Source organism: Papio anubis, chromosome 9 (genome assembly GCF_008728515.1).
Source record: "Papio anubis isolate 15944 chromosome 9, Panubis1.0, whole genome shotgun sequence".
Classification (NCBI taxonomy): domain Eukaryota; kingdom Metazoa; phylum Chordata; class Mammalia; order Primates; family Cercopithecidae; genus Papio; species Papio anubis.
In genome coordinates, this window is record NC_044984.1 from 6,684,839 (window position 1) to 6,710,288 (window position 25,450).

The window sequence follows — 25,450 nt, forward strand, 5'->3', positions numbered from 1 at the left end:
TAGAGGCTCACGTCACCCCCACCCTTCCCTCTTCTAGCTCCACAGCCTATAGTAAGTACCCCTCCTCTATCAAAAAGATAACCCGTAATGATCAACAGCCCTACTGTCGCCCCACAGATGGACATCTAATCTCTTTTCCTCTGACACTGGAAAGCTATCCCATAATAATTTTACTCTCCTACCCACATCCTGACATCCCATAATAATTGCAAGGAGCCCGTGGTCAACCAAACATACCGTAATACTCCCAACACAACCCAGTGTCACATCCCATAATGCTTCATCTCCACTCCACCACCCCTATACCCTTTGAGCCAGGCATCCCATAATATTCATATTCTTCCCACCCCCATCTCCAGGCGCTGTCAGTCTATTCTAACACCCAAAGCAGGGAGGGCCAGGCAGGCTACCCACGCTTCCCTGTCCCCGCCCCCACTTGCACACACCTTAATCCCTTTCTGGGCCAAAGCAGTATCCTGGCAAAAAGCCTCCTCATGTCTGGGACCCCAGCTTCCCTCATACCATCATTTCCAGACACTTGGGGGCTAGAAGCCCACCTAGGGCCCCACCTAGTCCCACCAAAATCCAAGTATTTTCCAGATGCTTACCTCCAGCTCCTAAGTTTTGAAGAACACCAACCAACCAAAATACCGAGCTGACAGATGAAACATTTACATGAAGTCTAATTCACCCTACAACATCCCATAATAATTACCAACTCCCATCCAAAGACTATCTCTCAACATTCTAGCAATCCTCTCCCTCACCACACCCCCAGGTCAGGGACCTTTCACCAACACCTGCAGGCCACTCCGGCGAATGGACATGGCATCATGATGTGAACTCAGGATCCTTCTCTATACACACCGAGAGTAGAGGCCTGCCCTCCCCCTACTCACCACTGCTCATGTTCATTCAACCTATGTTGACAGAGTACCTAGCAAGGCGGAGCTGCGCACCATGGAGAAACAAGGAAGACCAGGGGGCCTCGCTTCAAAAAGCATAAGCAACCAAGCAAACTATGATACACGACAGACAGAATGGTGCCAAGGGAGAACTGCTGAGCACTATTTCCCAATTTCCTGTTACAGCAAATAAAATCCCCCTGGTCCCAAGAGAGAACATATCCCAGTAAGATTTATCGTGGTCCTTCCAGAGGCTGGAAGATGATACTTAAAGGATTTATGGATATAGACCACAGTCAACATGATCTCCTATCTGTTCCCTACTTACTAGGGGATTTTTATTGGAAAGCAAGTTCATCCATCCAGTGTTCCTAATACTGAAATCCTATAATATGTTCATGTCCTTCCTTCTTAAGAGACTCCACAATATGCCAGCATTGTTTCTCCCATTCTTGAACACCAAATCCTCCTTATCCTCGATGTCCCATATTTTTCAGGCACTTTCCCATTTTATATCCTGAAGTCTCATAATACCTCCAATGGCCTCCATCCTCATCTTGTTGGGGCCCCATTCTCCACCTCAAAAAAAAAAATCTTTTAGTTGTGTAACGTTCCCCATCTTCCCGCCTGTATAGAAGTCAATATTCCAGCGGGGCACGGTGGCTCATGCCTGTAATTCCAGCACTTTGGGAGGCCAAGGCAGGTGGATCACAAGGTCAGAAGTTCAAGACCAACCTGGCCAAAATGGTGAAACCCCATCTCTACTAAACATGCAAAAGCCTGATGTGGGGGCACACGCCTGTAATCGTAGCTACTCAAGGGCTGAAGCAGGAGAATTGCTTGAACCCAGGAGGTGGAGGTTGCAGGAAGCTGAGATTGCACCATTGCACTACAGCCTGGGCAACAGGCGAGACTGTCTCAGAAAAAAAAAAAAAAAAAGAGTCAACATTCCAGGAGGCCTACATTGAATTATGCCCCAAGGTAGCCCTCCAGCATATACCATCCCCTTCCCTTATTATGCCTACCCTCCAGCCACCCTATGGACGCAACCCTAGAAGTTGAAAAAACCCAATTTTGTTTTGTTTTGTTTTGAGAGATAGGGTCTCAGTGGCGCAATCACAGCTCACTGCAGCCTCAACCTCCTGGACTCAAGTAATCCTCCCACCTCAGCCTCCTACCTGTAGCTGGAACCACAGGCACACACTACCACACCTAGCTAAATTTTAAATTTATTGTAGAGACGGGGTTTCACTGTGAACTCCTGGACTCCAGTGATCTTCCTGCCTCAGGAAAGAGCCCAATCTGAAAACCCTTTGGCCCTCAGAAAACCTGAGCCCATCAGCCTGTCACTTTTCCCTCTTCCTGAAGCCCAGGGATTCAGGCCTGAGTGAAAACCAATGTCCCAGCACCACTGCCTTGCTGCCCTGACCCCAGGCCAAGGATAACGTCTCCCTCTGCTCATTTGCCTTTTTTGCATGGGTTCAAGACCTATGGAAGTGGGACGAGTTGAAAAGAAACTGGAACTTCCTTGTAGAAAGGGCCCTTCCTAACCAGTAGTGAGTGGGATGAACCTCATGCCATCTCTGCATTACCCTTCTCATCTCATTTCCCTAGAGGAAGGCCTGGCCAGATGGCTTTCCCCTTCTCTAGGATCCAAGGGACTAGAGAACTGGCACAAAGAAACAAGTTCAGGGAAGGCAAGAGCTTGCCTCAGGGAATTACAATCCCTCTGGTCCTGAGCAGAACACCAGAGACACAGACAGGTCTTCCACTAGCTCCTGGCTGACTTTGTAAACCCCCTAGCATTCCACATTTAACTCTCATCTTAGGACTGGAGTTTTCGGCATCAAAGACATCAGGTCCTGTCAAAAGCTCCCTCTGTCACCTTTGAAGTAGGTGTTTTCTTTTTCCAACCTTCCCTTCAGCTCCTTGGCCCACCCTCTTACTGTACTCATTGTGGCAAGCGGGCCATTCTCCTCCGTTCTGCAAGTCTTCCAGTTTCCCTAGTTAAATGCTCTTGACATCAAGACTGGGCCCCATTTACTTACCCAAGCCCTCTCCCATACTTATTCTGAGTACTAAGAATGAAACTTGTGTTCCACAACGGGCAGTGAGGAGGCAGCTCTTTTCAGATATCATGATGTGGGGACACCTCCTTTCAGGGAAGTTTCTCCTTCCTACAGAGGGCTGCCAGATGCCTCTTGTACCCTCTTCTACCCTCATTTCTCCAGGGGATTCAGTCTGTCTCTGGGCCTCAAATTCCCCTCTGCAGTATCTCCATCTGCCCATACCCATACGCTCATTTCCACAGTCATCTGTCCATATAAACCAGTAAGAGAGTGTTTAACTGGGTAGTCACAGCCTCCTGCCCGTGACTAAAAATATCCACATTTTATTTATCCATATATCCTTTGTCCACTATCACCCTGTGTCCCTATTCCTGTAGGTTCTACCCACTTCTTCCTTTGCTGCTCTTGTTCCCCACCTCTCCCTGACACCACAACAAGGAGAAAGTTAAAATCCCTTCCTCTCTTCTTGAGTTCCAGAAAGGGCTCGGAGGTGTGTGCTGGTGTGTTGCTTTGTGGTCCTTATGCTTCTACGCTTCCCCTCCCTCCTCTAGCCCCATGCTACCCTCCCAGATAAATTATAAATAAACCACTAGCATGATTGGCCCAGGGAGACTAAGGGTGGGATAATCTCCTAATTAACGCACCCAGGAGGGCAGCCTCTCTAGCCAGTTAGAGTTCTGTTTTCATCCCATGGTACAGAAGAACCTAGAATAACACTCAGAGTGGGTCGGTCACGGAGTTTTTCGCATTTGCTCTATAACTCCTCTCCTTACACCTCTGTTTTGCGTGAACCTGAAAAACTCTGTTTATAAGAGGTCCAAGGGGCCACAGTGTTCTCCTGCTCTGTCAGAAGAGGGGATTTTGGGAGACAACAGAGGGAAGAAAAGCCACAGTGACAGTACACTCCAAAGGCTAGACAGGATGCAGATTACGTGGGGCTTGGGGGTGACATGCCAGGTGTTTGTATCTCAGGAGGCAACCTAGCCTCTCTGTTCTTTGAGTGTGACTGCAAGGTAGCAAAGCGCCCCATGCACAACCCCCCAACCTGAGCTATGGTCCCCAGGCTCAAACCCAGGAAGACAAAGATGGAAGGAAGATGGGTACTATTGCCATCTAGGAGTACTACTCCCTTTGGTATGCCACCGGCCAGAACCTCTCAGTTCTCACTTGCAGCGCAGCACTGCAGGCGACGGACTCACAGGGTAACCCTGTATCGCACAAGCTGTTCAACGGACCCAGGTGTCCAGGGTTCAGATTTGGCTCGCTGGAGCCTGCCTTAGGGGCCCCTTCAAACAGCTGTCACCAAATAAACCTCTCCAGCCACTTACTCCTGCCAGGCCTCAGGTCCGACTCCAGGGCTCACCCTGCCCTCCCCAGCTCCTTCCCTCCCTCTTCCTTCCCTCCTCCTCCCCACCCCTCCCTAGAGCTTCACCTCTCCTGGACAGCCCCACCCAGCTGTGCAGGGCACATCCCATAATAATCCTCCTCGCTAGCCTTACCCCCCCAAAAAAAGAGAGGCGGCCATCCCATAATAGCCACCCACAAGAGACATTCCGCGGTGACCGCCCCCTCCCTGCAGAGCTGCTGGGAGCAGCCATCCCATAATAGCTGGCCGCCTGTTTTACTGGTTACGGCTGTGGAGGGAGCTGGAGAGGAAATGGAGGGGAGGGGGGAGGGGAGAAGGATCCAGGGCCCCCACTTTGTGGGATGCAGGGAGAAGGGGAAGGAGGGTGGTATAAGGGGCTAGGGTGCAGAGGAGGCCGTTGTGCAGGTGGGAGGTGTGATCCACTGACCACCACCACGCTGCTTTAGGGCTTTCTCCCCATTCGCCAGGGGCTACTTTTCCCCTCAGCACCCCGGAGGTGTCTGCTAGTTAGGGGAGATGCCTGGGATGGGTTGAGGTGCCCAAACTCTGTGTGTGTAGGGAGATGGGTTTCAGGTGTTCCCCTTGGGGCTTTTGAGAGAGGAGGGTGACCTTAGAAAGGATGGTAGGCGAGTAAGGGTTGAGGAGGTGGGGGCTGGAGAAGAGCTCCTCAGGCCCTCCCCATTCTGCACCACCATCCCATAATAATCCCCCCAGCCCCACTCCCCCTCCCACACACGACATCCCATAATATCTTCTGGAGAAGCAGTCCCCGATGCAGTAGGTACAAAGAGCTATCCCATAATAAGCGCCCCCACCCCCACTCACTACCCCCAACTGGCCCCTCGTCACATAGCCGGTGCCTCTCGAGCCTTTCGATTGGTTTCTCGGAGCGACGTTCTTAGTCGAGACATTTCCTTTTCACCTTTACCACTCTACCTTTGTGACTCTTCCTGTTTGGCCTCATCAGTCTTAATATTCCCTTTGTTCTGAGAAATCGAGTTTATTACTTTCCTTTGTTCTTTATCGATCCCATTTCGTTATCGTTTGACTGGCTAACCTTAGTTTGTTCCATTATCGGCGGTTTATGTTGCTGGTTTCCTTTGTCCTTCCCTTTATTTTCCTGTTCCTTGTTATTCTTCCTTAGTTCCTCGACTTCGTGCCTGCCTGGGCCCTCGCTTCCCCTCCAGCCTCCTCCCTTGCCCTTTCTCCATTGCTTGGTTCTCCAGCCAGCTTACCCCTGTCTTGCACTTTTCCACCTCCTCCTTGGTCTATGGGATGGACATGGGCCTAGTGGGGAGAGAGTGCCCCCAGAGGGCAACAGGCCAGTCGCTGCCCCTAAAGACTGCCTGCTTGACCTGGCACCGTGGAAACCTGCCCAGCCTGCCTTGTTCACCACCTCCCGTGGTCCTAGTTCTGATGGCTGGCAGAGCTCTGTCTGGGTGAAGATTCACCTGGAGCCCTTCACGTCTTCCGGAAACACTCGCGTTGGGCATTACTGGCAGTTTATCAATGGCCTTGCCTCCCCATGCTCATGTTGGAAAGACGGCGTTCCCACTTATGGGGCCTCTAGAGTACCTTTCAAAGGTGGGCTCCTTGACCCTCACAATAACCCAGTAAGTGGATATTATGAGCCCCATTTCACAGAGAAATGGGAGAAAACAGAGGCTCAGAGAGGTCAAGAAATTTGTTGAAGCCACATTGCCAAGAAGTGAGAGAGTTGAAATTCATGCCCAGATTTGTTTGATTCCAAAGTTCTGGAGCCTTTGGGATTCCCCAAACCCTGAGTGAGAAAGTTCACCTTCCAGTACTTTCCATGCTCCTCCGGCAAGGACATGGTGAGAACTACCCCAGCTTGTCCAGGGCCTTCCTGTGTGAGATTAACCTTCCCTTCCCCATTTCTTCCATGGGACCCCAGATGACAGCCTCGAGGGAATTCCATCCTCAAGATGGTTGAGGACCAAGAAGGAAGAATCTCTGCTCTCCTTTGGTATCCCTTACCTCTGCCCTGGCGCTCCTAAATTTCTTTTAATATCAATGATTGTGGCCAGGTGTGGTAGCTCACACCTGTAATCCCAGCACTTTAGGAGGCAGAGGCAGGAGGATCACATGAGGCCAGGAGTTCAAAACCAGTCTGGCCAACATGGTGAAACCCCGTCTCTACTAAAAGTACGAAAATTAGCTGGGCATGGTGGTGCATGCCTGTAATCCCAGCTACTCAGGAGGCTAAGGCAGGAGAATCACTTGAACTTGGGAGGTGGAGGTTGCAGTGAGCCGAGATAGCACCACTGCACTCCAGCATGGATGACAGAGCAAGACCTTGTCTCAAAAAATAAAATAAAATAAAATTAATGGTGGTTACTCTTCCCAGCTACTCTCACCACGTGGAGGGACCATCCTACAGAGGAGACAGACTTTGAGGAAGGGCGAACCAAAGAATGGTCCCTGCTCAGTGTAGACAATCAGGAGTGCTGCCTTGGAGATGTTGGGTACAACACAAGCTGGGGGAGGGGAGTCATGGCCAACTGCATGAAGTCTTAAGGCATCTTGCTTGTGTGTGGGCCCTCGATGGGGTGTATTTTAGGGTCCAACACAATTGGAACCTTGAGTGAGCCAGCTCTCAACCCCCCCAACCCCTGCAGCCACATGGTGTTTGATAAACAGGGAGCTGAGACAAACAGAGTGAAGGGGTGGGTGTGCTGTAGGGGCAAGTGGATTAGGAGCATGGAGGAAGAACTGGGAAGAGGAAGGCCAAGATGATGCAGCAGATTCAAGGCAAGCCAGGCAGTTGAAAGAGGTGGCTACATGAGGAAGGGAGGAGAAGGAAGGAAACCCGGGTGATCTGTAACAGGAAAGAAAGTCCAGGAAGGAGAGGTGTACTGCAAAAAGCAGGCGTTTGGGAGCCAGATACAGATCCAGCCACTTCCTAGTTGTGTGACCTTAAGACCTCAGATTCTCCAGGGTGTTTCTTCTGTAAAAGGGATGAACATCGTCTCTAACTCAGACTATATTATTTAATATAATAAAGAAGATAATGCATCTTAAACACTAACTTGAAATCTTGGCATACAGAAGAGTATTTTTTAAACCTGCTAAAAGTCCGGGCGCAGTGGCTCATGCCTGTAATCCCAGCACTTTGGGAGACCAAGGTGGGTGGATCACCTGAGATCAGGAGTTCAAGACCAGCCTGGTCAACATGGTGAAACCCTGACTCTACTAAAAATACAAAAATTAGCCAGGCACGGTGGCGGGTGCTTGTAATCCCAGCCACTTGGGAGGCTGAGGCACGAGAATAGCTGGAACCTGGGAGGCGGAGGTTGCAGTGAACCAAGACCATGCCACTGCACTCCAGTCTGGGCAACAAGAGTGAAACTCCATTTCAACAACAACAACAACAACAACAACAAAAATTGCTAATGCTCATTCCCTTCCATCTAAGATTTTCCCCTTCTCTGTCTTTGGATTTTCCTAGACCTTGAATGGAGCAGCTCCAGGACAGGGGGTGAGGGTTCTGGACTTCATACTGCTCGCTTAGTCTTGGGAACCCTATGAAAATAGCCTAATCTATTCTTGCCTCTCTCTTCTCTTGATGGAAAGCCTTTGGATATCTGAATGGGGAAAAATAGTCCACCAGGGCTTTGACACCAGAGATTTCACATCAGAGACAACGTATTGCCATCTAGCTCTTCCACAGGCCATGGTCACACTTGTCCTCAGCTATTTTTTTTTTTTTTTTTTCAGACGGAGTTTTGCTCTTGTTGCCGAGGCTGGAGTGCAATGGCACAATCTCGGCTCACTGCAACCTCCGCCTCCCAGGTTCCACGCTATTCTCCTGCCTCAGCCTCCCTAGTAGCTGGGATTACAGGCATGTGCCACCATGCCCGACTAATTTTGTATTTTTAGTAGAGACGGGGTTTCTCCATGTTGGTCAGGCTGGTCTTGAACTCTCGACCTCAGGTGATCCGCCCGCCTTGGCCTCCCAAAGTGCTGGGATTACAGGCATGAGCCACCGCACCTGGCCGCCCTCAGCTGTTGTAATGGCTCCCTGACAAGTCTGTCTTTTCCTTAGACTCTCCCCACCAATCATTTTCCTCCAGCTTATTCCACACAGTTTGTCAGTGTGAGCAAAACCTCACTCAGGAGCCTCCGTGGGCTTCCCATTGCCCACTAAACCAACTGCCAATACCTTACGCTGCATTCTTGTGTTTTCTGCCTGGCATTATAGTTTTTGTTTACTTGTTCTATGGTTCCCACTAGATTGTAAACTACTTCACAGCAAGATCTGACTGTTCATTCATTCAACAAATATTTATTGAGCACTTTCTCTGTGCCAGGCACTGTTTTAGATGCTGGGGATCATCAGAGAATCGAAGAAAAATCCACGCCCCCACGGAACTTACATTCTACCTAGGATATAGGACGGGGTGACAGAGATGATAAACTATAAAAATTAGAATAAATAAATTATATGGTATGTTGGAAAGTGATACATGCCGTGAGTTGTAATCACTTTGGAACTCACATACCTGCCTATAAAAGTACTCAAGTAATCTTTAAAAATTGTGTTTGATTCTGTTTGAATAGGGCAAAGTGCTAAGATTTTGGACTACGAGGTTTTGTGCTGCCGGTGCTCTCAGGACAGGAAGGGCACAGATCTTGAACCCTGAAGATGAAGAGAGATGGAGCAGGTGCTAATCAATAGGCCTCTTCCACAGTGGCTGGAGGTAAGTGCCGGGCTCCAGACTCCAGTCTCCATCCAGATGGAGAAAGGCCCAGATTTCATGGCTATCCCTGACGAATCTGGGTCAGTTCTCTCATTTGGCCACCAGGGGTCATTTTACCCCTGTAAATCACCGTCTGGAGCACTTGGCATAAAGGCACACACAAAAGGCTACCCTGGACTAAAACACACAGACACAAATGGAGAACCCTGACACACACACACACTCTCTCTCTCGCTCTCTCTTACACACACACACAGTGCACGCACACACATATAAAGATACAGTATTGAGACATAGGGTCAGAAATGCTGTAGGATGCACACAGAGCAACAACTCCCTCAGTAATGTCAGGGTCTGAAGATGTCCACAAGTGCCAACTCTGCAGCCCCTCCGAGCCCCCAACTTGGGTAAAGAGGGAAGGAATAGCCGGGCGCGGTGGTTCATGCCTGTAATCCCAGCACTTTGGGAGGCGGGCAGATTCACCTGAGGTCGGGAGCTCGAGACCAGTCTGGCCAACATAGTGAAACCCCATCACTACTAAAAATACAAAAAATTAGCTGGGTTTGGTGGTGTGCACCTGTAATCCCAGTTACTTGGGAGGCTGAGGCAGGAGAATTGCATGAACCTGGGAGGCGAAGGTTGCAGTGAACCGAGATCATGCCATTGCACTCCAGCCCAGGCCACAGTGTTAGACCCCATCTCAAAAAAAAAAAAAAAAAAAAAAAGGGAAGGAATAGTAGATGGCCCATTTCCTTTGCTTCCAGCGTGCTGAGAATGGACAGCCTATTCCTGTCCTTCCATCTCACTCTTAACTTCCCCATAAACTCTTCTCTCCTGGCTATGGCACAGTTCTCTTAGTTCCCTTTTTCCTCCCCCAGAGAAGCCCCATTCCCTCCCCCTCAGTATATGACTAGTTCCACCCCAGTCTCCATCCCTGCCCCAGGGCTGCTGCTCTGATATGCCCAGGGTAGTGTTCCATTGTATGTACTACTCCTAGGGCCGCAGGAAAACCCCAAGACATGAAGACTATCAGAATTGATTAATTTATTTAGCACTGCCCTCTCCCCACAATAATAGAAAGCACTGTACATAATGCCCTGGGAAGAAGTTAGACATGAACTCTAATACTTCAGGACAAGTGTGGTTCTCAAAGTGTGATCCAGGGACCAACCCTTTGAGGGAGTCCACGAGGTCAAACTATTTTCATAATACTGCTACACAGATATTATTTGTCCCTTTCACACTCATTCTCTCACAAGTATACTGTAGAGTTTTCCAGAGGTTTCATGAAGTGTGTGTGGTGACATTATTGCTCTCGTGGCTAACAGAATGTGTGCATGTGTATTTATTTTAAAAATGTATTTGCTTTAATGTCTAGTATGGTAAGTATCAAAAGATAAGCAAAGCTGTTTGAGATCCTCAGTTTCCAAGAGTGGCATCTGAGACCAAAAAGTTTGAGAACCAATGCTTTAGTAGAAAGAATTTTCTCCTTACTCTGGACAAAGCAGAGAGAGAGAGAATATTAAGGATCTAAAACGGAGGAGGCCTGGAAAAGGGGGAGTGATGGAAGAAAGGATAACCTAAAAAGGGTGTGGACTTGGATTTTGGCGAGGAGGAAACTCTAAGCCAGTTTCGCCTTGCCCCAACTGTCCTATGCTGGGTGCCAGGTCTAAATTGTCACAAGTCACTGTGCGAGAAAGAACCTAGTTCTGTCTATATGGAACTCTTGTATTAGGCCTCAATGGTGAGCAGGGGAAGCCTAGGCCGAAATGAAAGTGGATGGCATCCATGACAGAAGTCAGCAGATGAACAGGCATCTCAGTAGCATGGTCCACCAAACCTGGGGTTCTTCAGCTCTCAGGCCCCTGTGGCGGTTTAAATCCAGAATGCTCATTTTCTGTTCCATCTAACCAGCTTTTAGCAGTTTAATTCCCCGCCCACCCAAAGGCATTTCGTCCCCTTCTGCCCTCTGCACGGGTGGGCTCTCTGCATCACTTCCCACCACTGGAGACGGGGGTCCTCTGCGTGCTCACAGTTTAAAGAAGCCATTTCCAGCATCAATGCCTTCCTCGGGCCCCCGGCTTCCACACTTTGTACTCTTCTGCGTTGCTAAGCTGGAGTTGCCACCCAAAGACCCAAGTGCCCAGCCCACCTTCTTGTGTGCACACCCTGCAAGCCTCCCAGAAGGAGAGGCTTGGGAGTCGGGCACGGACGGCGCTGTGGCATGGTGTGCGTTCAGAGGGCGGAATCCTGGGGACTCTGTGTGAAGGAAGACAGAGGGTAGGAGTTGGAGGGTCGGAGCAGCCCCTGACTGGCGGCATCCGGCCTGGTGGCGTCCGTGGTGACGGTGGACCTTTCGGATTGCGCGAGCGCCGCCTGCGTCCCGTTGGTGGCCAAGGTCCTGACCCGGTGCGGAGTGCCCAGGCCGCGCAGGGTGTTGCGGAAGCCCTCGGCGCTGAAGTAGTACACCAGCGGGTCCAGCACGCAGTTGGCGCCGGCCAGCAGCACCATCACCATCAGTACCCCGCGCACGCGATCGCGGGCAGGCACGCTGGCCGCCACCAGCTTGCTTCGCTGCAGCCCGTAGACCGCCAGCGTGGCGTTGTAGGGCACGAAGCACAGCAGGAAGATGACGAGGTTGGCCAGCAGGAGGCGCACCGTCTTCAGCCGCCGCTGGCTCCGCGTGGCGTCGGGGCGCCCCAGCGTCCAGAAGACTCGGCCGGACGAGTAGACGACCGCCGCCAGGGGCAGCAGGAAGCCCAGAGCCTCGGCCAGCAGCACGAGGGGCAGCAGCCTGCCCTTCCACAGCTCGTCGCTGAAACTCTCGAAGCATAGGCGCACCTCGAGGTCCCGGTAGCGGCAGCGCGAGGGCCTGTGCACGCGGGCGGCGGGCACGGCAAACACCAGGATGAACGCCCACACGCCCAGGCAGAGCAGCCGCGCCACGCGGGGCCGTCGCAGGTGGCGCAGTCGCAGCGGGTGCACAATGGCAGCGTAGCGGTCCACGTTGATGAGCATCAGGAAGATGCAGCTGCCGTACATGTTCATCTGGAAGATGGCGCCCGCCGTCTGGCACAGGAGGTCGGGGAAGGGCCAGTGGTGCAGTGCGTAGTAGGAGAGACGAAGGGGCAGCGAGAGGGAGAAGAGCAGGTCGCTGGCCGCTAGGTTACACATGTACACGCTCACCACCGAGTGCACGCGCAGCGCGCGCAGAAAGACCCAGAGGGCCAGCGCGTTGAGTGGGAGCCCGGCAGCCAGCACCAAGCTGTAGACCACCAAGTGCAGGCGGTGGGTAGGTCGGTAGTCAGGACACGGGAGAACAGAACTGTTGGTTGAGGAGCTGTTGGCCAACATTGTGCCAAAGTGGGAATGGGAGCTAGGCTGGGGATGCCATGGGGCACAACAGAGTCATGGCATGGCCTTCACCTCCGGGGCTGGGGCCTGGAGGCTGTACAGACATGGTCCCGAAACAAGCAGAGGGAGGGTATGGGAATGTGGGCTATGGCTGCAGGGACAGATGGCTGCCAAGGGTTGGGTGCGTTTGGTCACAGCTTCGTCAGCAGCAGAGACCTGAAATAGGAAGGCAAGCCAGAAGTTACACAGAGACAGGGCTACACTGGCAGGCCTTCTGAATCTTTTCTCAGCCTCAAGTCTGCCATTGGGCCAGAATAGGTTCCTACAGCAGGACTATATAGTAAAGTGTTGAACGCCCAGTCTTGAAGGCAGGGACTCGGATGCCTAGGTTTAACTCTTGGTTTTGCTAACTTACCTAGTTGTGTGACTTCAGAAAAATTAATCTGGGCTGGGTGCAGTGGCCTACACCTGTAATCCTGGCACTTTGGGAGGCCAAGGCAGATCAATCGCTTGAACCTAGGGGTTGGGGACCAGCCTGGGCAACATGGCAAAACCCCGTCTCTACAAAAAAAAATACAGGGCCAGGTGCAGTGGCTCACACCTGTAATCCCAGCACTTTGGGAGGCCGAGGCGGGTGGATCACCTGAGGTCAGGAGTTTGAGACCAACCTGTCCAATATGGTGAAACCCCCATCTCTACTAAAAGTACCAAAATGAGCTGGGTGTGGTGGTGCTCACCTGTAATCCCAGCTACTCGGGAGGCTGAGATAGTAGAATCGCTTGAAACTGGGAGGCAGAGGTTGCAGTGAGCTGAGACCGTGCCATTGTACTCCAGCCTGGAAAACAGAAGTGAAGCTCTGTCTCAAAAAATAAAAATAGCCGCGCTTGGTGGCTCACATCTGTAATTCCAGCACTTTGGGAGGCAGAGGCAGGTGTACCACCTGAGGTCAGGAGTTCGAGACCAGCCTGGCCAACATGGTGAAACCCTATCTCTACTAAAAAAATACGAAAAATTAGTCTGGTGTAGTGGCGGGCACCTGTAATCCCAGCTACTCAGGAGACTGAGACAGAAGAATTGCTTGAACCCGAGGGGTGGAGGTTGCAGTGAGCCAAGATCGCGCCATTGCACTCCAGCCTGGGTAACAAGAGCGAAACTCCGCCTCAAAAATAAATAAATAAAATTAAAAATAAAATAAAGAATAAAAATAAGGCTGGGCGCAGTGGCTCATACCTGTAATCCCAGCACTTTGGGAGGCTGAGGTGGGCAGATCACCTGAGGTCAAGAGTTCGAGACCATCCTGGCCAATATGGCAAAATCCTGTCTCTACTAAAAAACACAAAAATTAGCCGGGTGTGGTGGCAGGCGCCTGTAATCCCTGCTACTTGGGAGGCTGAGGCAGGGAGAATCACTTGAACCCGGAAGGTGGAGGTTGCAGTGAGCCGAGATCACACCATTGCACTCTAGCCTGGGTGACAAAGCAAGACTGTCTCAAAAAATAAAAAAAATAAAAAATATTAAAAAATTAAAAAATTAGGCCGGGCGCGGTGGCTCAAGCCTGTAATCCCAGCACTTTGGGAGGCCGAGACGGGCGGATCACGAGGTCAGGAGATCGAGACCATCCTGTCTAACACGGTGAAACCCCGTCTCTACTAAAAAATACAAAAAACTAGCCGGGCGAGGTGGCGGGCGCCTGTAGTCCCAGCTACTCGGGAGGCTGAGGCAGGAGAATGGCGTAAACCCGGGAGGCGGAGCTTGCAGTGAGCTGAGATCTGGCCACAGCACTCCAGCCTGGGCGACAGAGCGAGACTCCGTCTCAAAAAAAAAAAAAAAAAAAAAAAAATTAGCCGGGCATGGTGGCACATGTCCATAGTCCCAGCTACTTGTGAGGCTGAAGTGAGAGAATCACTTGACTCCAGGGAGGTGGAGGATGCAGTGCAGTGAGCGTCAAGTACACCACTGCACGCCGGCGTAGTAGCTCACGCCTGTAACCCAGTACTTTGGGAGACTGAGGCGGGCAGATCACCTGAGGTCAGGAGTTCAAGATTAGCCTGGCCAACACGGCAAAACGCTGTCTATATTAAAAATACAAAAATTAGCCAGATGTGGTGGCATGTGCCTGTAGTCCCAGCTACTCAGCAGGCTGAGGCAGGAGAATCACTTGAACCCAGGAGGTGGAGGCTGCAGTGAGCTGACATTGTACCACTGCCCTCGAACCTGGGTGACAAAATGAGACTCTATCTCAAAAAAAAAGAAGAAAGGGGGCCGCACGATAGCTTATGCCTGTGATCTCAGCACTTTGGGAGACTGATGTGGGTGGATTACTTGAGGCCAGGAGTTCAAGACCAACCTGGCCAATATGACAAAATCTTGCCTCTACTAAAAATACGAAGATTAGCCAGGTGTGGTGGCGTGCACTTGTAATCCCAGCTACTCGGGAGGCTAAGGCATGAGAATTGCTTGAATCTGGGAGGCAGAGGTTGCAGTGAGCCAAGATCATGCCACTGCACTCCAGCCTGGATGACAGAGCGAGACTCTGTCTCAAAAAATGAGAGAGGTTGTTTGGAGATTAAGATGATGTGTGTAAAATGCTTAGGTTGCTGTTACTATCTCAAGATCTCTTCCTTCCTTCTTTCCTTGCTTACTGAGCTCATAGAAGGTTCCAGGCATGTTCACAGCAGGGAACAAAACAAAAAGTCTGTGCCCCCACCTCCTTTACATTCCATTGGAGGGAGACAGATAATAAGCACAAATCAATAGGTCGTTTTATGGAACACCTCCTAGGACCAGGTGCTAGGCTAGCTCCTCATTATCCAAAGAATAAAGGTCAAACTCCTGAGTATATGCGAGGCTGAGGCAGGAGAATCAGTTGAACCCAGGAGGCGGAGGTTGCAGTGAGCCAAGATCACGCCACTGTACTCCAGCGTGGGTGACAGAGTGAGACTCCATCTCAAACAAGCAAACAAGCAAACAAAATTCCCAAATACAGAACAAAATCCCAGCCTTACTCATCACATCCATCATTGCGCCTATGTGGGCTGGATTTGTGGTCAAAGCAAACTGGGTTCAGCTTAATGGTTTGACTTCTCGGTTTCTTCATCTGTAAAATGGGCATAATAACATAACAGTGCCCTCGTAGGCTGATGGCATGCTCGTCTTCACCAGAGCCACATGTGAATAAATTTGACAGCACAGTCTTGCTAGGCAGGGGAAGGCCCTGTGGGTTGAGTTTTGCCAAGTGCTCCCCCGGCAGGTCTAATCCCAGATGAAGCTCTGTGGTAGTAGGGAGACGGTGGTTTGGTAGTGAGTGATCAAAGGGAACCCTAAGCCCAGAGAGCACAGAGGTGAGGTGAGGAAGGGTACCACTGGTGCTGACGAGGCTGCCAGAGGGGAGAATGCAGCAGCTGCAGTCCTCAGGCAAAAACCGACAGACAAAGGATGTGGTCAAGAGATGGAAGAGACAGAGGAAAGGACATAGTCTGAGGGATGCCACCTTCCTCAACGCCATAACGCCATGGAAGCCACCCCTCCACTTCAGCCCCACGTACCATCTATTTTGTGTATGTGTGGTAAAATATACATAACTTAAAATTGGTAAAATTTTTGTGTGCATGCTCCGTCACCCAGACTGGAGTGCAATGGCTCACTGCAACCTCTGCCTCCCAGGTTCAAGCAATTATCCTGCCTCTGCCTCCCGAGTAGCTGGGATTACAGGCATGTGCCACAATGCCCAGCTAAATTTTTTTGTATTTTCAGTAGAGATGGGGTTTCACCATGTTGACCAGGCTGGTCTCTTAACTCCTGACCTCAGGTAATCTGCCCACCTCTGCCTCCCAAAGTGGGAGGATTGTTTACAATCATTATAGGTGTGAGCCACTGTGCCAGGCCTATCTTTTTTTTTTTTTTTTTTTTTTTTTTTTTGAGACAGGGTCTTACTATGCTCCCCAGGCTGGTTTTGAACTCTTGGACACTCAAATGATCCTGCCTCAGCCTCCCAAGTATCTGGGAGTTACAGGCATGCACCACTGCACCCAGCTAACATTTATCATTTCTAAGTGTACAATGCAGTGTCATTAAGTACATTGACAGTGTTGTGGCCGGGCGGGGTGCTCATGCCTATAATCCCAGCACTTTGGGAGGCCAAGGTGGGTGGATCACCCAAGGTCAGGAGTTTGAGACCAACCTGGCCAACATGGTGAAACCCATCTCTAGTGAAAATACAAAAATTAGCTGGGCATGGTGGCATGTGCCTGTAGTCCCAGCTACTTGGGAGGCTGAGGCAGGAAAATTGCTGGAACCTGGGAGGCACAGGTTGCAGTGAACCAAGATTGTGCCACTGCACTCCGGCCTGGGAGACAGAGCGAGAGTCTGTCTCAAAAACAACAACAACAACGAAAAAGACCAAGACAGTGTTGCTTAACCGTCACCACTGTCTGTTTCCAGAAATAGAACTTTTTCATCAACCAAGCAACGACTCTGCAGTCATTAAACGGTACTACCCACCGCACCCCACTCAGCTCCTGGTTCTAGTCTACTTTCTGTCTCAATGAATTTGCCTATCTTGGATATCTCATATGAGCAGAATCATACAATGTTTGTCCTTTTGTGTTTTTTTTTTTTTTTTTTACTTAGCATAATGTTTCCAAGATCCATTCATGTTGTAGTATGTAAAGGAATTTCTTTTTTTTTCCTTTACTTTTTTTTTTTTTTTTTTTTGAGACCCAGTTTTGCTCTTGTTGCCCAGGCTGGAGTGCAATGGTGCAATCTCGGCTCACCGCAACCTCTGCCTCCGGGGTTCAAGCAATTCTCCTGCCTCAGCCTCCGAAGTAGCTGGGATTACAGGCATGTGCCACCATGCCTGGCTAATTTTGTATTTTTAGTAGAGACAGGGTCTCTCCCTGTTGGTCAGGCTGGTCTCGAACTCCTGACCTCAGGTGATCCACCTGGCTCGGCCTCCCAAAGTTCTGGGATTACAGACGTGAGCCACCGTGCCTGGCCTGGAATTTCATTTTTATAGCTGGATAATGTATTTTGCTGTATAATATTTTGCTCATCTATTCATCTGTCAGTGAATACTTGGATTCTTTCCTTTTGGCTATTGTGAATAATGCCACTGTAAACATGGGTGTCTAGATGTCATCTTAGGGAGAGAAGTTGTCTGAGACCCTGAGCAATTATCCCAAGACACCAAGCTTATTCCTTTCAAAAGGAACTGTTTAGGCAGGGCGCGGTGGCTCACACTTGTAATCCCAGCTACTCGAGTGGCTGAGGCGGGAGAATTGCTTGAGCTCGGGAGACGGAGGTTGCAGTGAGCCAAGATTGTGCCACTGCACTCCAGCCTGGCCGACAGAGCGAGACTCTGTCTCAAAAAAAAAATAAAGAAAGAAAAAAAAGAGGCCGGGCGCGGTGGCTCAAGCCTGTAATCCCAGCACTTTGGGAGGCCAAGACGGGCAGATCACAAGGTCAGGAGATCGAGACCATCCTGGCTAACACGGTGAAACCCCGTCTCTACTAAAAATGCAAAAAATTAACCAGGCGTGGTGGCAGGTGCCTGTAGACCCAGCTACTCGGGAGGCTGAGGCAGGAGAATGGCATGAACCCGGGAGGCGGAGCTTGCAATGAGCCGAGATTGAGCCACTGCACTCCAGCCTGGGCGACAGAGTGAGACTCCGTCTCAAAAAGAAAAAAAAAGGGCCAGGCACGGTGGCTCACGCCTGTAATCCCAGCACTTTGGGAGGCCCAGGCAGGCAGATCACAAGGTCAGGAGATCGAGACCATCCTGGCTAACATGGTGAAACCCCGTCTCTACTAAAAATACAAAAAAAAAAATGAGCCAGGCGTTGTGACGGGCGCCTGTAGTCCCAGTTACTTGGGAGGCTGAGACAGGAGACTGGCGTTAACCCAGGAGGTGGAGATTGCAGTGAGTCAAGTTTGCACCACTGCACTCCAGCCTGGGTGACAGAGGGAGACTCCATCTCAATTAAAAAAAAAAAGAGGAACTGTTTAAATTGTTGCAAGAAAATAAGTTATAACCTGACTATAACAAGTTTTTTTGGTTGTTGTTTTACTTTTTTTGGTGTTTTTTTTTTGAGACAGCGTCTTACTCCATGGTCCAGGCTGGAAAGCAGAGGCTTGATCTTGGTCCACTGCAGTCCTGACCTCCCAGATTCAAGGGATCCTCTTACCTCAGTCTCTGAGTAGTTGGACCTACAGGTGTGTGCCACCATCCCTGGCTAATTTTTAATTTTTTTATAGATGGCCGGGTGCAGTGGCTCATGCCTGTAATCCTTTGGGAGGCTGAGGTGGGTGGATCACTTGAGGTCAGGAGTTCGAAACCAGCCTGACCAACATGGTGAAACCCCATCTCTACTAAAAATACAAAAAATTAGCCAGGCATGGTAGCAGGTGCCTGTAATCCCAGCTCCTCAGGAGACTGAGTCAGGAGAATCGCTTGAATCCAGGAGGCAGAGGTTGCAGTGAGCTAAGATCGCGCCACTGCACTCCAGCCTGGGCTACAGAGCAAGACTCCATCTCAAAAAAAGAAAAAAAATTTTTTTTTCGTAGAAACGGGGTCTGACTGTGTTGCCCAGACTGGTCTTAAACTCATAGGCTCAAGCAATCCTTATGCCCTGGGGCTCTGAAAGTCCTAGGATTACAGGCATGAGCCATTGTACCGGGCCACAAGTTTTTCTTGTATTTGGTTTTGTTCTCCCTCCAACCACCCCCATCAACAGTTTGAGACTTGTAAGAGATATAGTAAAACAGTTAAAGGGAATAAAGAAATACTACTTCTGCAAAATACCAATCTCAACAACGAAAATAATACCAAATGGGACTTAAACATGCTGAAAGGCAAGTGAAAGCAGGCTCATTTCTGATACACTCCCCTGGCCCATGCTCCTTTGCTCCATTCACACCAAACTAATACTAATTGTGGACATACCTTAAGTTTTCAGGACTCTGCCTTGGTATGTGGTGTTTTTTCAACTTGGAATGCCCTGCCTCCCGTTCTCCAACTGGCAAGCCTAGTATTTTCTCCAGACTCTGCAAAGCCGTCCCTGACCGCCCCGGGCAACACAGGCAGATGTGGTATCCTTACTTGTGCCTCCGCTGCAGTGCGGCGGTTTCTCAGTGCTCTCCCCATGCATGGTAGTCAGCTATTCCTGGTCTGCCCCTCCCATTCGACTGTGAGCTCTTAGAGGGAGCGGCTGTGGACCATGGCTTATTCATCTTTGTGTATTCCCAGTACCTACCTCTGTAAATGTTAAAAATAATAGCTGTCATTTACTGATCATCACCATATTGCAGTGTGCATACATAACATCCAACATAGATACATTATTTCACTTCCTCGTTTGTCCAACTGAAATGTATAAAGTGGGTTATTCTAATAATATTTTTAATAACCCACTTCCAAAAGTGGTGACATAAACTCATGTTTCACACATGCACATAAATACGCCTCCTTGAATCACCTGAAACCAAGAGGTGGAGCTTGCGGTGAACCAAGATCACACCACTGCACTCCATTCTGGGCAACAGAGTGAGACTCCGTCTCAATGAAAATAAATAAATAAACAGTCCGGGCGCGGTGGCTCACGCCTGTAATCCCAGCACTTTGGGAGGCCGAGGCGGGCAGATCATGAGGTCAGGAGTTTGAGACCAGCCTGGCCAACATGGTGAAACCCCATCTCTACTAAAAATACAAATTAGCTGGGCGTGGTGGTGCATGCCTGTAGCCCCAGCTACTTGGGAGGCTGAGGCAGGAGGATTGCTTGAACCCGAGGGGCGGAGGTTGCAGTGAGCAGAGATCGTGCCACTGCACTCCAGCTTGAGTGACAAAAGTGAAACTCCATCTCAAAAAAATAAATAAGCCTCCTTACAATTCCCCCTTAAGTGCATACATAAGCACTTAGTTTGCTGTTTTCAGCCCCTCAATCGTTCTATGTGTATTTGCTCTATTTCCCTAACTAGATGGTAAGCTCCTAGGGTGGGAGCGCACCTTGCAGACACATTTCACTCTCTGCATTTAGCAGGCCCTGAGTGACACTGGCTGCTTAGTAGGAAATTCAACCTCCCCACCCCATACACCCATCCCGCCCCCAACTGCCCCCGCCCACGCTCTAATTCTGTGATAATAGTTCTTATATCAATTTTGTCCAAATGTATAACTCAGCAAAAGACCACTTCCCTTAAAAGACCTGTTTGGAAACAGCTTGCAATTAAGATTTCAGTAACAGTTTACACTATAATTACAGTATCACTTGATCATTCTTAACCATGACTTGGAGAACCAGTAGATACTTCCAATTAGAAAGCATATACTAGACACTGAATGAGTGGATGGATTATTTTCAAAGAACCTCAAGGCAGCCCTTCTTCCCTTCCCTCCCCCTCCCCTCCCTTCCCCCCCCTTCCCTTCCTGAGAGGGAGTTTCACATGCTGTATCACCCGGGCTGTAGCGAACAGGCACAATCTCGGCTCACTGCAACCTCTGCCTCCTGGGTTCAAGTGATTCTCCTGCCTCAGCCTCCCGAGTAGCTGGGATTATAGGCGCTCACCACCACGCCTGGCTGATTTCTGGGTTTTTTGTTTGTTTGTTTTTTTGAGACGGAGTTTCACTCTTGTTGCCCAGACTGGAGTGCAATGGCTCGATCTCGGCTCCCTGCAACCTCCGCCTCCCAGGTTCAAACGATTCTCCTGCCTCAGCCTCCCTGGTAGCTGGGATTACAGGCACGTGCCACCATGCACAGCTAATTTTGTATTTTTAGTAGAGATGGGGTTTCTCCATGTTGGTGAGGCTGGTCTTGAACTGCTGACCTCAGGTGATCCACCCGCCTCGGCCTCCCAAAGTGCTGGAATTATAGGCATGAGCCACCACGCCTAGACAATTTCTGTATTTTTAGTAGAGAAGACTGGGTTTTACCATGTTGGCCAGGCTGGTCTCGAACTCCTGACCTCAGGTGATCCTCCAGCCTCGGCCTCCCAGAATGCTGGGATTACACCGTGCCTGGCTGATCTCAAGTCTTTCTGTTGAAAAAGTTACAACGTGCCAGGCGCAGTGGCTCACGCCTGAAATCCCAGCACTTTGGGAGGTCGAGGCAGGCGGATCACCTGAGGTTAGGAATTCGAGACTAGCCTGGCCAACGTGGTGAAACCTCATCTCTACTAAAAATACAAAAATTAGCCAGGCGTGGTGGCACACGCCTGTAATCCCAGCTACTCGAGTGGCTGAGGTGGGAGAATTGCTTGAGCTCGGGAGACAGAGGTTGCAGTGAGCCAAGATTATGCCACTGCACTCCAGCCTGGCCGACAGAGCGAGACTCTGTCTCAAAAAAAAAAAAAAAAAAAAAGAAAGAAAAGAGGCCGGGCGCGGTGGCTCAAGCCTGTAATCCCAGCACTTTGGGAGGCCAAGACGGGCGGATCACGAGGTCAGGAGATCGAGACCATCCTGGCTAACACGGTGAAACCCCGTCTCTACTAAAAAATACAAAAAAACTAGCTGGGCGAGGTGGCAGGCGCCTGTAGTCCCAGTTACTTGGGAGGCTGAGGCAGGAGAATGGCCTAAACCCAGGAGGCGGAGCTTGTAGTGAGCTGAGATCCGGCCACTGCACTCCAGCCTGGGCGACAGAGCGAGACTCTGTCCCCCCCCCAAAAAAAAAAAGAAAAAGAAAGGGCCGAGCACGATGGCTTACACCTGTAATCCCAGCACTTTGGGAGGCCGAGGCAGGCGGATCACGAGGTTGGGAGATCGGACCATCCTGGCTAACACGGTGAAACTCCATCTCTACTACAAAAAAGTAGCCAGGTTTCGTGGCACATGCCTGTAATCTCACCTACTCGGGAGGCTGAGGCAGGAGAATCGCTTGAACCTAGGAGGCAGAGGTTGCAGTGAGCCAAGATTGTGCCACTGCACTCCAGTCTGGGCGGCAGAGTGAGATTCCATTTCAAAAAAAAAAAAAGAAAAAAAAATTACAATGTTAAATAGACCAAGATATTTAGTTGAGCAGCTACTTAAAGGTAAAGTTAGGCCAAGTGGTGGCTCATGCCTGTAATTCCAGCACTTTGGGAGGCTGAGGTGGGCAGATCACCTGAGGTAAGGCATTCAAGACCAGCCTGGCCAACATGGCAAAACCCCCTTTCTACTAAAAATACAAAAATCAGCTGGGCATGGTGGCGGCACCTGTAATCCCAGCTACTTGGGAGGCTGAGGCAGGAGAATCGCTTGAGCCCAGGAGTTGGAGGTTGTAGTGAGCTGAGATCACGCCACTGCACTTCAGCCTGGGCGACAAGAGTGAAACTCAGTCTCAAAAACATAAATCAATAAATGTAAAGGTAAAGTTAGGAATGTTTTAGAAACGAAATGGCGACGCTCTCTCGTTACTCTATTCCAAAGGGGAGACGTTCTTGGGTTTCTTTTTTTTGGATACAGAGTCTCACTTTGTTTGGAGGCTGGAGTGCAGTAGCACCATCTTGGCTCACTGCAACCTCCACCTCTTAGGTTCAAGCAGTTCTCCTGCCTCAGCCACCCGAGTAGCTGGGATCATGGCTCACACCATCACACCTGCCTCACCTTTTGTGTTTTCGGTAGAAACAGAGTTTCACCATGTTGGCCAGGCTAAGCTGGTCTCCTGACCTCAAGTGATCCGCAGACCTCGGCCTCCCAAAGTGCTGGGTGCTGGGATTACAAGCATGAGCCACTGCACCCAGCCCACCTTTTTTTTTTTTTTTTTTTTGAGACGGAATCTCCCTCCGTCGCCTAGGCTGGAGTACAGTGGTGCAATCTCAGCTCACTGCAACCTTCGCCTCCCCGGTTCAATCAATTCTCTTGTCTCAGCCTCCTGAGTAGCTGGGACTACAGGCGCATGCCGCCATGCCTGGCTAATTTTTGTATTTTTAGTAGATACGGGGTTTCTCCTGACCTCAGGTGATCCACCCGCCTCGGCCTCTCAAAGTGCTGAGATTATAGGCATGAGCCACTGCACCTGGGCCCAGCCCATCTTGGGTTTCTTTATAAAGGAGCCTGGTTGTCAAAAGCCACCTCTTTCTGACAGTCACACAGAATGGCCCAAGCTGAGCACTGAGAGCTGCCAGGCCCCTGGCCTGGTCCCCATCCCACACTCCTGCTTCCCGAGCCCTGCGGCTCCCTTCAGGAGCTGAATAGGCACAGTGCCAGGCCAGATGGCGAAGATGGAAAAGACTGCCAAAAAGGAGGCTAACAGGAAGTGGAAGGAGGGAATCTAGGTGTGGGGGAGGGGCAGCACAGACCCTCTCCCCTAATCCTGCCTTGAAGAAGAGGTCAGGCTGTGGGAGAGATGCAGGAATCAAAGAAATGGCAACTGCCCCAGAAAAGAAGGAACACCAGGAAGGAAGGACATGGAGGCCCCCGTAGGAGGATAAATCTCTCCTTACTGATGTCAGGTAAGTATACCACTCATTACACATGTGTGTGCACAGACACAGACATACACAGAAGCTAAGAGATGTGCACACAAGATCCCTAGTAACATAGAAATCAGTGTCATACACATCCTGTAATATACATGTATGTGCACAGACAACTGGGCTGGGGAGGAAGAGAAAGAAGGCCCTGCCTTAGGGACAGTATCCTTACACAGACATAGAACCAGGCAGTTTACAAGCACGGCGATCTCAACCCCAAGGCACTGAGGAGCAAAGAGACCGCGATACAGAGGCCCCGAGACTGCTCCTTCTATATCACCCAACCCAACACCGCTCACACACCAGAGGGTGTGCAGCCACCTTCCTTCTCCCTGTGTCTCTGTCCTTCAGCTTCCCACATACATACCCGGGGCCCAGGTTCCTTACCTCCTCAGGGCTTCTGGGATCTGTCCCATTGCCCTCTGAGCTGGGCTGGGCACTGCTCTTTGCTGAGATAAGCCAGAGGGGCAGGGCTGTTTTCTGCCAGAGGCAGGAAGTGAGAACACGAGTGTAAAAGTGAGCAGGAGGTGCAGTCATGATCATTCCCTCACTCTCCTCCACACACCCTGTCCCGGTATCCAGCCTCTCTGGCGAACGATGTTGAGGGGGGCTGAAGAGAACGGACCGGGGGTTGGGAACAATGAGAAGGGCAGGGGGAGGGAAATGCCTCCTCTCTGCCCAGTTCCTCCCCCATGCTCTTCCTGTGTTGCCCACCTCCCCACAAGCACCACATGCCTTGCTCTGTCTTTGCCTCCTCTTTCTTTCTTTCTGGATTTTTTTTTTTTTTTTTTTTGAGACGGAGTCTCGCACTGTCACCTGAGCTGGAGAGCAGTGGCGCGATCTCAGCTCACTGCAACCTCTGCCTCCTGGATTCACGCGATTCTCCTGCCTCAACCCCTGCCAGTAGCTGGGATTACAGGCGTGCACCACCACACCCAGCTAATTTTTTGTATTTTTAGTAGAGACGGGGTTTCACTATGTTGGTCAGACTGGTCTCAAACTCCTGACCTTGTGATCTGCCTGCCTCGGCCACCCAAAGTGCTGGGATTACAGGCGTGGGCCACCGCACCTGGCCTGCCTCCTCTTTCAAATAATTCACATCCTGGGTCCCCCGACTTCAGTTCCTAGGGTCAGAGGTCTGAAAAGAAGGTTCTTACATCTCCCCATCCCCCTTGCCCCTGAGGATCAGCTCTGGAATAGGCCCACGCTCATTTTAGAGTCTCGTGGCCCATCAGTGTCTCAGCCCCAACACAGGAAGTCCCTCTTTAGTACGTGCTCTAACCCATTCGCTGAATTGGCGAAGCCTACTTCCTCTGCTTCTGATTTCAGGCAGCGCTGGGAGGATGCACCCTTTCCCCACAGACAGGCTTCATCGTGAAGACTTAGTATCTCTGTATCCAGGCCCTCCAGACAGACCCCAGCTGTGGTGCTGAGCCTCCAGCAGAAGCTTGGCTCGGTCTAAAGCCTTTGTGAAAAGCTCTGTCCCAGAGCTGTTTTGGGGGCACAAATGAATCCTTTTCTTCTGCTTATCCTGGGCCTGAGGGGCAGGGATGAGATGGAACACTAAATCCTCATCCTGGAGGTTTAGAGACAATA

General features: G+C 50.5%; 1 protein-coding gene across 3 annotated transcripts; it reads right to left on the reverse strand.

Annotated features, from left to right (window-relative positions):
* Positions 1 to 10,085: 10,085 nt before the first annotated feature.
* LPAR5 (lysophosphatidic acid receptor 5) lies at positions 10,086 to 24,619 on the reverse strand. 3 transcript variants are annotated; one of them, XM_017945604.3, is made up of 2 exons: positions 24,242 to 24,619; positions 10,086 to 12,631 (listed from the first exon to the last, which is right to left on the reverse strand). In XM_017945604.3, exon 2 carries the CDS (start codon positions 12,413 to 12,415, stop codon positions 11,297 to 11,299), a length of 1,119 nt encoding a protein of 372 aa, XP_017801093.2. In that variant the 5' UTR covers positions 12,416 to 12,631; positions 24,242 to 24,619; the 3' UTR covers positions 10,086 to 11,296. The 3 variants fall into 3 exon arrangements, with proteins under 3 accessions (XP_017801093.2, XP_009178315.2, XP_009178316.2); XM_009180051.4 differs by lacking the exon at positions 24,242 to 24,619 and adding an exon at positions 13,153 to 13,207; XM_009180052.3 differs by lacking the exon at positions 24,242 to 24,619 and adding an exon at positions 13,017 to 13,033.
* Positions 24,620 to 25,450: the final 831 nt, after the last annotated feature.

What these genes read in the sequence shown, in the direction of transcription:
- LPAR5 (XM_017945604.3), bottom strand. Translation starts at nt 12,415, where the DNA reads ATGTTGGCCAACAGCTCCTCAACCAACAGTTCTGTTCTCCCGTGTCCT.